Genomic DNA, 13,136 nt, shown 5'->3' with positions numbered 1-13,136 from the left:
CCAAACCTCACCTCTGACTTTCACATCATGATGTTCCTTAGTCTGCTACAGGGAACTGGGCCATTCACCTTGAGAATTAACTACTACAGACATGCATATCCAGTCTGATAAAGTTTAAACTCCCTCTGTAAGGCGTGCTCAAGTCCATCCACAAGCTGCACCCCTACCATTCCCTGCTTCATCTCCCTGTTCTCCCCCACTGGCCGGTCCACCTGACACTTCATTGTCCCTCACAGACACCCTTCCATTCTCGCCACTGTGCCAGGACCATTTCTTCCTCCTGGAATTCCCTTTCCTCTGGTCTCCCGTTGTAGAAGTCTTACCTACCACACACTAGCCCTTAATAGCTTGTGCATTCAGCCTATGAAGACGTAACTCATAGCTTCTGCCAAATCTTATCCCTACTTCTCTTAAAGTTATCATTCTACATCATGCTTTATCTAACACATATCATTTATTCTCCTTGATAGAGGTCGTTTGTTTACACTATTCAACTCTGCTTCTTATACCTTGCATTACACACATGTAGATATATACATACATGTATGTATATATACATCTTTACAATATATTGTATCATATATCAAATATACATAATCTCTTCAAATGTTCTGCAAATTCAAAGTAACTGAATTAAAATTATTGATCGGTAATAGACAAAAAAAAAGGAAAAAATCATAAGGACTTTCATCCAAGTGCCAGGGATAGGGTAAGAAATTTGTGAATCTCAAGTTATATGAGTATTTTTCTGGTGAGAAAGTTGTAGCTTTTATTAATAGATTCTCAAAAGCACCCACAACACACACAAAAGATAGAGATGACTGCTTTGGACATACAAGATATAAAGACAAAAATCACTTCATTATTAATATTCACAGCTAACAGATCCTTGGGAATATGTAAATGATGTTGTATCAGCTGTATTAAGTAAAGCTACATAATACAACTTTAAAATATATAAATTCTCACTTTTTAAAAATGGACCATCATGGCCCAGATTACATCAACATTTATTTTTCACCAACACAGCTGATTTTATTTATATTAAGCTTAAATGTGATCTCATAGCACATAATGAACAGAGAACAATAAAACATTTCAGGTTACTATCACATTGAATAGTATGGCTAGTAAACAAATAAATAATAAAGATCAGGTTGTGATTTAAACCAACTTTCACTTATTACAACCACTAGACATAAGATCAGCGTATGATGGAAACACAGCCTGCATTCCTTTCAGTTAACTCACAACTAGTTGACCAAAGGGAAGATACATACACTTTATTCAGCATGAGTGATTACGCTATTCATGGACAGACATTGCACAAATCCTACTTGATGAAGCTGACTTAGTAATTACTTAATTTCTTCTCATTGTTCATTCATTCATTCATTCATTCACTCATTCATCCATTCATTTTAGAACAATCATAGCAGCACTACAGGTTAGAAATCAACTCCTGGTTGATTCCTGGAGCTGTTCTGGGCCTTCTCCATCTCCCAACACCCCAAGGCTGGGCCCTGGGCACACAGCACATGACTGGTAATGGGCCCATAGACTGCAGACTTCAAACTACATCAGAAAGACATTCAGAGAGACGTGCTTTGTAAATAAGACATTTTAATCTCACAGAATTACTTTTCAAATAAGAAGTTGACATTCCTCCTCTAAATTGAGATCACTGCCTCTGTCAATAAATTTGCTAACATCTCTCAACCATGTTTTTCTATTAAAGTTCAATATGTAACACTTTTATTCATGTTATGAAAGATTAAATTAAAAGATGGGCCTATCAGGAGCCAACATGCCACAGAATTCTTTTGTGTGTGAAGTCTACATCAAACTGCCATCTAAATCTTAAAAAAAAAATAACCCAAACCTCATCAGTATATTTCTCTCAATTATAGTGACTCGCTATGATTTTAGGCCAACTTGATAGTTAACAAAACCCTAGCATCAAAGCAGATGCAGTGACAGGCATCATTGCTACTTCATTCTGGTGAAAACCAACAGGCTTCCCTTCAGGATGAAAGTGAGAGAGAGAAGCACATGAGGTCACCGTGTCACCAAGCACTGTTGTTACAAGATTTATAGATACTAAATGTAAACTGAACTTGCACCATTTGCCTGACATTGAGGGCACCTTTCTGGAACAAACACAAGCCTAACCTGAGACACTACAAAATGGTGAACTGGGAAAGCACTGCCCCACACATCTAAGAACCTGTGGAACCTCCCAGGAATGTTTTATAGAAGAGCAGAAATACGCTCCTAAGAAAACTCTTAATGAATTCACAGTCAACTTCACAGACTTCACTAGAATGTCCTTTAAAAAATACCCATCATTTTAAGTCGAGTAGTATTACTTGCTTTTGAATTGTTAGACATTCAGGGGCCAGCCAACCCCACTGGACCTCCAGTCCTGTAGAGGAAGAGGGAAACTTTAATATCAGAAGTACCAAAAAAAAGCAAAACTTAGGCTCATAAATGCTACTGAACAGGCAGAATTTAACTACCATCCTTTGATCGAATGAAATAGAAATATATGAAAGATGGATAAAAATGAAACCTCTGTTTAAAAAATAATTCTTGTTGCCCTGGCCAGTGTGGCTCAGTGGATTGAGTGCCAGCCTGGAAACTGAAAGGTCGCCGGTTTGATTCCCAGTCAGGGCAAATGCGTGGGTTGCAGATCAGGTGCCCAGCTGGGGGTGTGTGAGAGACAACTGATTGATGTGTCTCTCACACATCAATGTTTTTCTCCCTTTCTTTCTCCATCCCTCCCCCTCTCCCTAAAAATAAATAAATAAATGAACTTTTTAAAAATCCTGTTGAGAGAAGTACAAAATAATCCAACACATAGCTCCAACGTTTTAGAAAATCATAAGTTACAGCTTCACTACCATCAAATTTGTGAGCAAGCTTTACTTAAAAGGAAAGAAGGAACAAAGGGGCCCAGGACTCTTCATGTACCACCTGTGTAATATCAAATTCACAACAGCTTCTAAAGCTTTCAAATATTTAGCTCGCTCACTGCTCCCAATACCTGTAGTTAAACACATTCACTGACCCAATCTGGTGGCTGCACCTCAGAGTAATCAAGCGGAACAAACAGGTAGCGCCTGGATACACCATATCCACTAGGATACGTGATCCTTATCTCACAACGAGAAGGAAGTCAGAACCCCGTGTCTACAGGAGTGAATTATGGCCTCCAGGAGCACGCTGCCTCCCACCACCCCAGGTGCCCTACAAAAGGAGGTGTTCCATGCCCAGGCAAATCAGCAGACCCCTTCTCCAGAGGCCAAGACCACAGCAGGCAGCATACCGCCCAGCCAGCATGTTCTCTTCTCCCTGGAGCCTGTAGAAGCCCTCCCTCTTTTTTGTTTCCCAGTGCCATCAGAGGCTGTCTTTTATAAAAGTAATACTCTGAGACATCAGCCTTGTATATCTCCAATGGCTAGAAGCCCACATAGATAATGTTCACGTGAGTCCCCTACCACTGGACATTTCAGACATAACATCGACTCTCTGTCATTTGACACACAGCTGTCAGTTAAGGGATTTGAAACACCTCCTTATTCTGTTGTGTGATTAGCATCACACAGATGCATACAAAGGCTTCTGTTAACAGGAGAGATTTGATCCCTCCATTCCAAACTAAGACCCATTTGTTTTCAAAGAATGAAACTTTGTTGGGGGTTTTAAATGTGCTACTGTTTTAGAGTGTACCCATTGATTAGAAAACAAAAGTCAGTATGAGGACTCACTCCTCACCACCCAGCCTGCAAAGGCACACACTTAGGGTATGATGCCAGAAGAGTGAGTTTGGTTTTGGATGTAGGATACAGACATTGCTCCGCACCCACTGCTTTTAAAAGAAAGTGCTTCTGCAGATGCCCTCTGCCAAGTGTTCTGCAGTTCCAAATATCCTTGGAAACATTACAGCACATCATCTTCTTTGCAATATCAGCAACTGGACTTCCCTTAATTTCCATGTTAAGGTTTGTGATTTTTGTGGCTGAAACATAATTCCAAGAAACTCAAGTACACCTAAAGAATAACAGCCAAGTATCTGAAAACTTGGCTCCCTTCAAAACAAGGCTCCCTTCATTAACTATGTGTTAATAATACTCTTAAACATCTTTATGCATTACTATTTGTTAGATACCTGTTTAATGGATTGAGTCTCCATACTGAGTCTTAGCCTTTAAATATCATTTAGATAATAACATTGTTGACTTTGAGACTATATCATTAGCCTAGAGAAAAACTTCACTGAAAGGTGTTTCTGAAGATACTAGTTCCATGGAAGAACTAGTCTATATTAATATATTCTATATTAATAAGGGAATTAATATATTAATATTTTCTATATAGAAAAAAAGAAATTCCTTGGCTCCCTGTAAGCACTATATGCACAGACAAATGAAATTAAGCAAGGTTTCCTGTAGTTTAGGACTTCCAGAAGCTGCTAATAGGTACTGTGACCCTTTGGGGGTAAGGTAGGAGAGGGGATAAAACCTGGGTCTCGCACAACTTATTTAATTCCTAGCTTTTATTTAGTAGGACATTTTACAGAACTGGCTTCCATGAAACAGAGTTTTAGAATTTCCAGCTCGAAGATAAAGCATGTTGACTGGTTTATCTATTTAAACTATTTGTCCCTAGTATTAAAATCCTTATTTGTTTAGCCTGCCAAAAATGCTGGTGGGGGAAGAAAAGAAGTTTCTACAGGAAACTAGTTGTTGCAACTAGGGCCACTAGTCAAATGATAGAAAAACACTCCTATAACTTCTCCTTCTCTTTGCTAGATGAACAGATCTGGAAAGGTAAACTATTAACAATTACAAAGGTTTTCCAGGTATTGGAAGTAATACAACAATAAAAGCTTACATTTGTGAAGCTCTTTCATGTAAACTGTAAGTTATATTTTTCTCCCCAGATGCTCCTAAGTGTTCCGTGGGGTAAACAGGCCACGAATTATCTGCCCCATTTTTCAAATGAGGAAATGACACTCAGGAATATAAATGGCCTAAGCAAAGTCACAGTTCTTCACTTGTCCAGTGTAAAAGCACCGGACTGGGCATAGAAAAATATGCCTTCTCACTTAGTTCAGTTCTTATTCAGCATATTCCCTCTTTTTTCCCTCTCTCTCCCCCAGGCACAGCAAGAAGCTGTTCCAGAGATTTAGACTGAGGGGCTAGGCTGGCAAACAGAGGCCGCTGAAAAAAATAATTCTGCTCCAGCATCCCCAGGCACAGAGGGTATAGAGGACTGAATCACTTTCAGGTTTTTCTGTATCACTATTTATTAGAAAGACACAAATGCTGTGAAAAGACCATCCATTTCCCTTATCTAAACTTCTAAATAGGGACTTAGCTAGAAATCAGAAATAGGTGTACTTGGTCCTGAAAAAAAAGTTTTCTTTCACAATAAGCAGAAGGCCCAATGAAGAAGTGAACTAATTATAGAGTTGAGTTGAAAAGTTTGTATACCATTAAACAAAGACCTGTGTTCTGGCCCAGGAGTTCTCCAAGTCTGGTCTCTGACAAGCATCATTGGTGTCCCTGGGGGAACTCATTAGAAATGCAAATTCTAGGTCTAGGCCCTACCCTTCAACTACTGAGACAAAATTCTGGTGTGTACCCAATGATCTGGGTAGAAAAAGGCCTGATGGTGACTCTCATGCACACCCAAGTTCCAAAAGTGTTCTAGTATATTCAGTGCATACCCATTTCTCAAGGTCTTTTCCAACAATAATAATTTTAGGTAGTAATTTCACCAATAGTGGTCTTGATGGACTTCAGATTTGGGACATGTTATGGGCAAATGACATTACTTTGCATTAGCCATTCATCAGAGATTTACTTCAAAAAGAACAGGTATTGAAAAAAAGTGAATACATTTCTTCTTCCCATGCAATCTTTCTTAAGTATACCTATGACAGTGTCCAAGCCATTACTGAGTGGTTATTTCTCAATAATTGGCCAGAAATGCAATGGAGCTGTCTCTTTTTTCCCCACCCTTAAACAGAAACACGAGCTTTCACCAGCGATTACTTCTGTAGAGAACTGCAGGACTGCTCTGCAGTGTTAGAGCACACTTCCGCAGCAAGGGGATTTTGCAAGGGGGAGTTTCTCCCTTTGGTCTCCAGTCCACACACCAGCAGCTCATAGCTGTGAAACCCAAGCCCACCTGGGCCAGTCAGATTTGGACAGGAGCCTGGTATCAACCTACCCCTCTCTGCCCCCCTGCCAGTGTGTTTAGTCTTGTGTTGATTACTGCATCAACCAGGACTTAGTAGGTATATACTACCTATGTAAGTAAAACAAATGTAAGCTACTTGTCATTGCTGTATGTTACTAATACATTGAAAGGATGCAGTGTAGCTCACTGGCACAAACTTAATCTGCCTTAAAGCTGGACACACCTGGGTTTAAATACAAACTCTCCCACTTACTAAGAGGGTGACTTAAGAAAGTTCCTTAAACTTCCAAAGCCTCCATTTCATCCTCAATAAAATGGGAATATTAATATCTATTACCCATCTCATAGAATTATTAGAAAGGAAACAGTGAAAACAACATGTTTAGCATCTAGCCCAGAAGAATAAATTGCAACAGTTTTCATAAAGTATTTTACAAAGCTGTATTTTTAAAGTATGACAAATTTTAAAAACATTAGATAAAAAAAGCTTTTTTCAAAATGCATATAAAAGTCAGTTTATGTGTAACTTTTCAAAAAGTGTTTTTAGATGGATCACAGTTAGCATGTGATCCACAAGTCATTTAAAAGGTAAATTTATTAGTATTTAAAGTCAGACTATTCCTACTCCAGGCTCCAGGTTGGAAAGAAAAAGTCTACAGCTTGCATGAGATGAAAAGGTACAACTATTTCTGTCAGTTAGACCCATTGCCTGTTTTAGAGTTTAATTACACAAAAACGGGGGGATAACACTGCTGTCAAGAAGATGGACCAAGTAATGCCTTTAAATAGTAAGAACTTTCGAATCTAAACACACCTGAAATATTAAAAGAAGAGAAAACACTTTATAAATTTCATTTTGCACCCTACCTGGACAGAGAAAACAAGATAATTGCCTTCATGGTTTTTAAATGTCTTTCAATATCTTGGGGGTTGGTAAGAATAAATGTTTCACACATGGTCATTTCCACGGTGAAATGAAGTAGGTGTAAATAGAGTCTTGTTTCTATTGTTGTTATGAGGGGAGGTGGAGATAAACATCTTATAAACATCTAGATAAACATCTTATCTTGATGGTTTATGTATTTTATTATGTTGAAAATAAACAATTACCAAGTTTCTATGGGAAAGAAAGTACACCAAAATTGGAAGAGATCATTATCTAGATGAGAGAGCAGACTAGACTAGAAATATTTCTCCTGCACATGTGTTTGATTTCTTAAATTTGCATGTCTGTATAAAGCATGGAAATAGAATAATATCCATTATTAGTGATATTAGTTTCAAAGCTACATTTGGAAAAATTACAATGAGCTACTTGAAATTCTACTAAATAACAGAAATATGCCCTTTAAAAATTTAGCCATTTGTAGTATATACAAATATTTAATGCAATGGATGCCATAATTTTAATATTTTTATATCCAGTATAAGTGTAGAAATGTTAAAAAATGTGCTTCTGTCTCAGATTTTATTTTTGGCAAGCACTCACATGCACAAATAAGACACAGACCAAGAAATAAAAACATCCTCTTTTAAGGAGTCCCTGGCTGCTATTCTGAAATTGTTGACTGGGCAAGGGGAGAATCTGACCCCAAAGTAAAGCAGTATCAGAGGGAAACGGAGGTGGCAGTGCCTGTTCACATTTCTGGGCCATTGCCCACATGTGGGCCCCGTGCCAGAGATGGCGCTGGCATTCCACACAGGGGATGCTGCCCATTCGAGCCTTTATTTTATTTGAGAAAGACGAACAGCTCTACACAGATTAGTTCTTTGAAACTTCGGGTGTATGAGAATAAAATGGCCAGTTGGTGGTTTGTGAACCAAGAAAGAGAGCTAGCTGGATGTTGGGAGAAGTTTCTACATCTTTCTTGCTAAACATTAGAGGAGAGTAGTGCTGAATTACAATAAAAGAGTAAATTTATACATACACACACATATACATATAGACGTCAAAATATTGGGGTGCAAATGTAGAAAATGTCTAAAAAGAAGTTATTTTACATATTGGCAAACTCTTAGCATATTTTATATCAGAAGTTTCTAAAATATTACATGGAAATTTTTAGTCTTCTCCAGGAATCAGACTAGTTAAGGACCTCAAGATTTTATTATCAATGATATTTGAATATAAAATATTTAATTCTCTGAGCAGGAGTATTTCTGACAGGTAAAGTTCCACACTTTTGTAGAACTCTCAAACTTGTGAAAAGTATCCTAGGAAAAGCATAACATTGTACCTGCACCTTTCAAGGCTTTGCATGGAATGCTTTATTTTCTAAGAATTAATCAAAAAGCATTTAAGTATGAACACTGCATAAAATTGTGACTGACCACCATGAAGATACTCCATAATTATAATAAATTTCTTTTTATTTAGTCCATCTATGTATTCATGGCATCCTCTAATAAATGTGTACCCCTGAAAATGCTCAGTAACTGTACAGTGGGAAGCAACTGATCATTCTTAATTAAGCATCAAATGTGCTTCTTCACACAGCTGCACACACGTGTTCTAACCTAATTGTTAGCTGCACCTGCTCCAAGGTAGCAATATTTCATAGAACACATGGCAAGAATGACATTTTCAAGTGTTCATCTGTTGAATGTAAATCTGTACTTTCTTTCAAGAGTTTAGAAATCTTATGCTTTTTGCCAAATAGGAGCCTAGTATACAAAAATGTGGGCAATTTTGAATTTCTTTACTTGAAAACAAAGCTGCTTATGCCATCTAAAATAAGTCATATTCTTCCATATTATAACTGAGTGGTTTTTCACTGAGAAATATCTCAGTGATATTTTTCAACATTTATATAAAGAACTTTTTTATTCAACCAAACATTTTTAAAAGCTGAAAATCTTTCAGACTGCTGCAAGTTGTAAATAAGAAGTTAAAATGTTCTTATTCTGTACCTACTCTGTCCACCACCTCCAACGCCATGATGATTTTTGTTATTATCTTAAATCTTCCATGCCTGAGCATTAAGAATAGCAATGATAAAAAGAAAATTACCTTCTTGAGATTACAAGCTTAAACTCTTGATTCTGCACATGCAGCAAATTGGTTCCCAGAGATCACACCCCTTTTGGTAGGAATCACCCCAAAATCTTAAGTTGAAGTAACCATATAGTTCAAATACTTTGATTTATGATATACAGAAATACTTTTTCATGAGATGGAAGTTTTGTATTAAATCTGTATGGTGTGAAATCCTAATTTCTTGTCTTGTAAAATGATGTCCTGTTATTTAAGAGAACAAATGTCTATCTACACCTGTAGTCTGCCAAACATGAAATGGAAAGCACATTGAATATAATTAAAAGCAAATATATAGAACTGTGACAGGTAACTTTTTCTAGAGGTTTCGTTGGTTCTTCACTTATTAAAGGGTCAAAACACTGTCTGCTCTGATAATAAGTGAAGAATGAGGTTCCCATTTCCACACACTAAAGCTTCCTCATCTCCAGTGAAGATTTAGTTGCACATTTATGTTAATGTAAATATGCCTTTAAGTCAAATGAAAATATACTCTACTTACAGAATTGGAGGTAAATGTTTTCAGAAACTTAATCAAGTTACTTAGGAAAAACATTAATAAAATTTCTATCTTAGACTATCATTGTCTTCACTTAATTTTAATAAACTAAGATTTTTCTGTACAACTACCAAAAGACTACCCTCAAATATAACAAGAACCCACACTACACACTTCAGAAGAAAACACAACTAAGGGAACTTTTGTGTCAATCATTGGTACATGAGTCAAACTTATTTTGGAAACCTGGCTACTTATAAAACAATTTTTAGTCATAATAGTTCAAAGATACAAAAAGTTTTTAAAGATCTATCAAGAGCAAAGGAAATATACACACCCACCTGATTTTTATTCAGTGCTGTGCAACTATTAATTTGCAAAAAACATATATTTTTATTTAAAATAAAACACTGTGTTTCTAAGAAGCAATAATTACCGGGAATCTCTCATGTCCTTTAAATGTGATCATTCCACCCTATCAAATCAATGTGGTATTCTGCATCCTGTTTTTTGTTTTGCATCTCAGTGAACATGGCTGCTAATTATATTATCCTGGTGACACATAAGTGCGAATGGGAAAAATCTCATGATTCTTAAAGAGCATAGAACATTCCCTGTGATTCAAATGTATATACTTGCTAAGATTGAGCACTCATATATTGCAGTGAATTCTATTTTGTTAGAGAACCTAGCTTAATTCAGAATTTCCGTTTCATGAATGATGTAGCACCTCTCCCAAACACCAGTGCATGTATGTGTGCACATGAACACATACACGAGTACACATCATACACAGAAAGCTTCAGACTTATCCCACTACTTTCATATTTAGTTTCCCTATTTGTATAGTTATGCTTTTCTAAAATAGTTTAAGTTCTTGAGGAGTTTGTGTTCACACAAAACACCATATAGAACTAATGCCTACATTTGTCATAATAAAGTCCTACTATGCTATGTGATTAAAGTTAAATCAAGTTTTTAAAACTGAAAATTAAAGAGAGCATAAGAATGACTTTACCCATGCACTCATTCTCATAGTTATATGTTTTAACACAATGAATAAGCAAATGTATTCTTTTCTGAATCGTATGTGAATTTAAAATTGTTTTGAAAATGTTTATGCAATTTGGCATACTTGACCCAATGTAGTTTAACAAAGTAAGCTCTCTTATTATCCTGATTAGTTTTATCATTAAGAGTAAAAATCCTTCACTTCAAAGTTTAAATTAATATGTGGTAGGAAAAGATAAAGTGATTTGCACATCATCAAGAAAATACTACATTCTTAAAATTATATTTGTATGCCTACTTTTTCTTAAACCAAGTAATTCACTGTTAAAATATACACATTATCAGATAACTTTCCAGAGAAAGAAAAATATCCTGAGATAATATACAAGAAAAAGAACTACTTCAGCTGAACACTAAATAAAACAACAACAGCAACCACCACTGATGACAACTGATAAACAAAAAACACTTAAGGAATTCTATCAGTTTCAATGGCAAATCCCTGCTCCTTTGAACACTTTACTGATTGGGCTCTCAGAAATTTGCTTCAGTCTTGTAGTCCTTTTAGCCTTTATGAAACAGTTGCTGGAAACTTAAGTGGCTATTCAGATTAATATATACTTTCCAGGAAAAGCTATTTGATAACTGGGGTGAGCAAGCATCTTCTACCTCAAATTAACCATTTACAGTGGTATATCTTTAGGCTCTAAAGTATGTTCAGCCCCTTTCCTTGCCCTTAGGGAATTTAAATTCAGATACATGACATTGTTCCAATATTAGCTCCTTACCTCTTTACAACTGAACAACATTCCTCAAAAAGTACATGTAATTCTCCATCCTATAGGATCAGTATCTATTTTTGGAGCAATTACATACATAATGTAACACAGAATATTTTCTCCTTAGAATTGTTTGTAATAATTGTGATTTGAAGGGCACTGGTTCAGTCTGTGGCAACAGTGTTGCTGAGTTCAGCTAAGGATTTCTCTTCAATCTACATACTTTTAAAACTCAATGTGGCTTCCAGGTGAGACCGCTGTAAGGGTACCATCTGCCCTACATAGTAGTTTGTTAGTGTTATACTTGTAAGACAATATATTCCATGAATAATAACACATGTCAATGAAGAAACAAAGATACTGCAAAGATTAGTATATGGAAGAAAAGTAAAAAATCCCACATTTTTTAACACCTGTATAGTAAATTATATGTGACAATCACGTTGTTACATTGATAGGAATGCAAAATATAGAAGAACAAGAGCTAAATCTTGCATTGCTTAAACAAATTAAAGACAAGTTTAACCCGCACCTGCCAAACTGTCTTCAGAGAGATAGAAATAGGTGGGGGTAGAAAGGCTCACCTCCCGTACTCCACAGTGCCTCTCCCTTAAATCATTTTAAAAATAGGCAATATATCTGTCACCTTTTCTCTTTTACTTTTTCTTCCATTCTAATCAATGGCAAACCCCTTAATGAATCCCCCTGCCCACTATCTCAAAGGCACATTACAGAATAAGAGGACCCAAGTGTCACTTACCAGTTGCATGCCACAGATAAAGATAAGCGTGCACCTGCCATTGCAATAACCCATGGTTTCCGAGACCCCTGCCACAGCCACACTGTCCCACGTCGGCCACCGTCGAGCCCCCACTTTATCCAATCAGATCGCCGGGAAGGACAGGAAAACCTGCCGAGGGCTCGGGGGCTCCGGGCTGCTGCTGCCAGCGTCCTGGGAAGTGACAGGCATTAGGACCTGCTGGCGCCGCGGCGGCAGCAGCTCCAGCCGCGCCCGCCACACATACCTTCACTTGCTGGCTGCACGCGCCGCGCCGCGGGCAACGCCGCCCGTAGAGACGCGCCCGGGGCCCAGAGGGGCAGCAGCGGTAGCCTCGCAGCGCCGCCGCGCCCACGGGCATCTGGCCGCGAAGTTTCGCCCCCGCTGCTCCTCGCGCCGGCTCGCCCCACACCGCCCAACGCGCTCTAGCCACGAGCTCTCCGCCCGCCGGCTATGGGGGCAGCTGCCCGCCTCCCTGCGCCGCTCGCCGCTCCTGTGCGCCGGGATCTACGGGGCCAGGCGGGCGGGGGCGCGGCGCGGGCCGGGAGGGGGCGTCCGGGATCCGCGGTCCCGCGCGACGGCGGCGGCTGCTGAGCGCAGTGATGCGGGATCCGCCGCGTCCTGCAGCCGCGCGTCTCGCAGCGGCGCTGCCCCTCCCCTCGCCCAGATGTGTTAATCCTCATACAACAAATCCTTCAACCTGCTCACCGCCGCCCCCTCCCAAGACGTCAACTTCTTCTAGCCTGGCCCGGCCTGCCACCGAGGGGGCTGTTGGCTGCAGCGTGTAGGCGAGGAGAGGCTCAGAAGCGGCGGTTGCGGCGGTGG

General features: G+C 38.7%; 1 protein-coding gene across 2 annotated transcripts in view; it reads right to left on the bottom strand.

Annotated features, from left to right (window-relative positions):
* Positions 1-12,666, bottom strand: part of NKAIN2 (sodium/potassium transporting ATPase interacting 2) — an 875,120-nt gene extending 862,454 nt beyond the window's left edge. Inside the window, exons 1-2 of one of the 2 annotated variants that reach the window (XM_045843378.1) lie at positions 12,559-12,666; positions 12,294-12,485 (exon numbers count right to left, since the gene is read on the bottom strand). In XM_045843378.1, coding sequence (XP_045699334.1) covers positions 12,294-12,347 — 54 coding nt within the window. In that variant the 5' untranslated portion in view covers positions 12,348-12,485; positions 12,559-12,666. Of the gene's footprint in view, positions 1-12,293 lie in introns of both variants that reach the window. The other variant, XM_045843377.1, reaches the window with a different exon arrangement.
* Between the last annotated feature and the right edge of the window lie 470 nt (positions 12,667-13,136).

The sequence above is a fragment of the Phyllostomus hastatus genome, unplaced genomic scaffold, assembly GCF_019186645.2.
Source record: "Phyllostomus hastatus isolate PE091 unplaced genomic scaffold, TTU_PhHast_1.1 phas_contig_40, whole genome shotgun sequence".
NCBI classification, from domain to species: Eukaryota; Metazoa; Chordata; class Mammalia; order Chiroptera; family Phyllostomidae; genus Phyllostomus; species Phyllostomus hastatus.
The sequence above is the reverse complement of the archived record's forward strand: the minus strand, read 5'-3'. Positions and strand labels throughout refer to the sequence as shown.